This window comes from Penaeus monodon, chromosome 19 (genome assembly GCF_015228065.2).
Source record: "Penaeus monodon isolate SGIC_2016 chromosome 19, NSTDA_Pmon_1, whole genome shotgun sequence".
NCBI lineage: Eukaryota > Metazoa > Arthropoda > Malacostraca > Decapoda > Penaeidae > Penaeus > Penaeus monodon.
Genome location: NC_051404.1, coordinates 43,481,893 through 43,483,336, shown reverse-complemented (window position 1 = coordinate 43,483,336; position 1,444 = coordinate 43,481,893). Strand labels below are relative to the sequence as shown.

Sequence of the window (1,444 nt, the reverse complement as noted above, 5' to 3'; positions counted from 1 at the left end):
CTCTCTCACAGACGGAGAAGACTTGCGTGGTTATGTGTGCATATATAACATCCTGGTCCTTCCTTACCTGTTGCTGTTCTCACTGTCGGGAGAGTGTGGAGCATCATTCTCCGGGTGACTGTGAAGACCGGGCAGAGACGAGGGCTTCTGGATGCTGCTGTGTGTGGGGCTGGATGCTAAGGCGGGGCTTCCGGGCGTTCTCATCTTGGGGCTGGGACTAGACTCGCGAGAAGCTGCAGCGGCCTGGAAAATTAAGCCTTGATGAGCAAATCATTTAGGATTGGGATCAATACATTATATAAAAAATGATGGTAGAGGGAAAATGTAGTGGAATAGGATAAAGCTTTAGGGAAAGGGATTTAATTTATTTGAACCAAAAAAATAAGGCTATAAGGCTTCTGGTATGTTTCTGGTGTGTTTCTTGAACCAAAAATAAAATTAAAAATGACCATCCAAGGAACTCCGCACTACCTTTTGAACATCACCCATAGTTGAAAATAAGAACATTTACAAATGAAAAATAAAACGCCCAACACAACGATATATCCTTGGAAAGCCACAGAAAAAAATAAACCAAAAAAATGTATACTCATTGGGCATATACCTGCAACAACGATGGAGGACAGGTATGCTCACACGACTTCTGGTGTGTATGTGTGGGGGTGCCGGAAGGTGACGGGGTGTGGAGGTGGGGATGGCCGTGGCTGTGGCCGTGATTCTGGGGGTGAGCTAAAGTGTGTGGGAGTGGAGGGGTGTTGCCGTGGGTGTGGGTAGGGATCACATCTCTAATAGTGGCGCCCGACTTCTGAAGATGGGCGGCGTAGGCGAGGCGGAAGGCGTGGCCAACGATGCTGTTGAGCTCCTCAGCCTGTGGAAGACGAGACACCGAGTTAATTCTGATCAAAGACAAAGGGAAGGAAGAACTTGCAGGAGCACGGTTCACGCCCGGACAAGAAGTACTGATAAAACAATATTCATGCACAGAGGTCTTGTTCGAAAGTGTAATCATAAATATATATATAAAAGAAAAATAAGGAGAGACAAAGTGAAACAAAAAACGAAAAATACGTGGATATAAATGGTCAAACAAATATGGATTGAGCTACTGCATGCATATAACAAAACAAAAAGCAGTGGTAACGGTCACAAAGCACAGGGGGGTAAGCATGCAAAGGGTAACACAAGGGATCGAAAGCGGCAGGTCAAGCAAGAGCGGAAGAAGAGCTGTCTCGCCGCAGGACACCCCCGAGGACGTCAAATCCCCCTCCCCCTCCCCCCCTCTCCCCAGCCTCGTCTTCAGGTTCGCCCTCGGGATTTCCTGTATTGGAACAAAGAAGGCCCTCCGGTTGACAGCTTCTATCAGCCTTGGGAAACGACATCCCGATCCTGACACTAATGTGTGGGCGTGGGAGTGAACGCGACCACCTTTTAAAGAAAGTCGTTT

The 1,444-nt window shown here is 47.6% G+C and overlaps 1 protein-coding gene across 3 annotated transcripts in view; it reads right to left on the bottom strand.

The window, feature by feature from the left end:
- LOC119585249 (uncharacterized protein DDB_G0271670-like) overlaps positions 1 to 1,444 on the bottom strand; it is a 56,359-nt gene that overhangs the window by 5,918 nt on the left and 48,997 nt on the right. For all 3 annotated transcript variants that reach the window (XM_037933907.1, XM_037933908.1, XM_037933909.1), the window contains exons 2-3: positions 605 to 868; positions 68 to 243 (exon numbers count right to left, since the gene is read on the bottom strand). In XM_037933907.1, the coding sequence (XP_037789835.1) occupies positions 68 to 243; positions 605 to 868 (440 nt within the window). The remainder of the gene's footprint in view (positions 1 to 67; positions 244 to 604; positions 869 to 1,444) is intronic.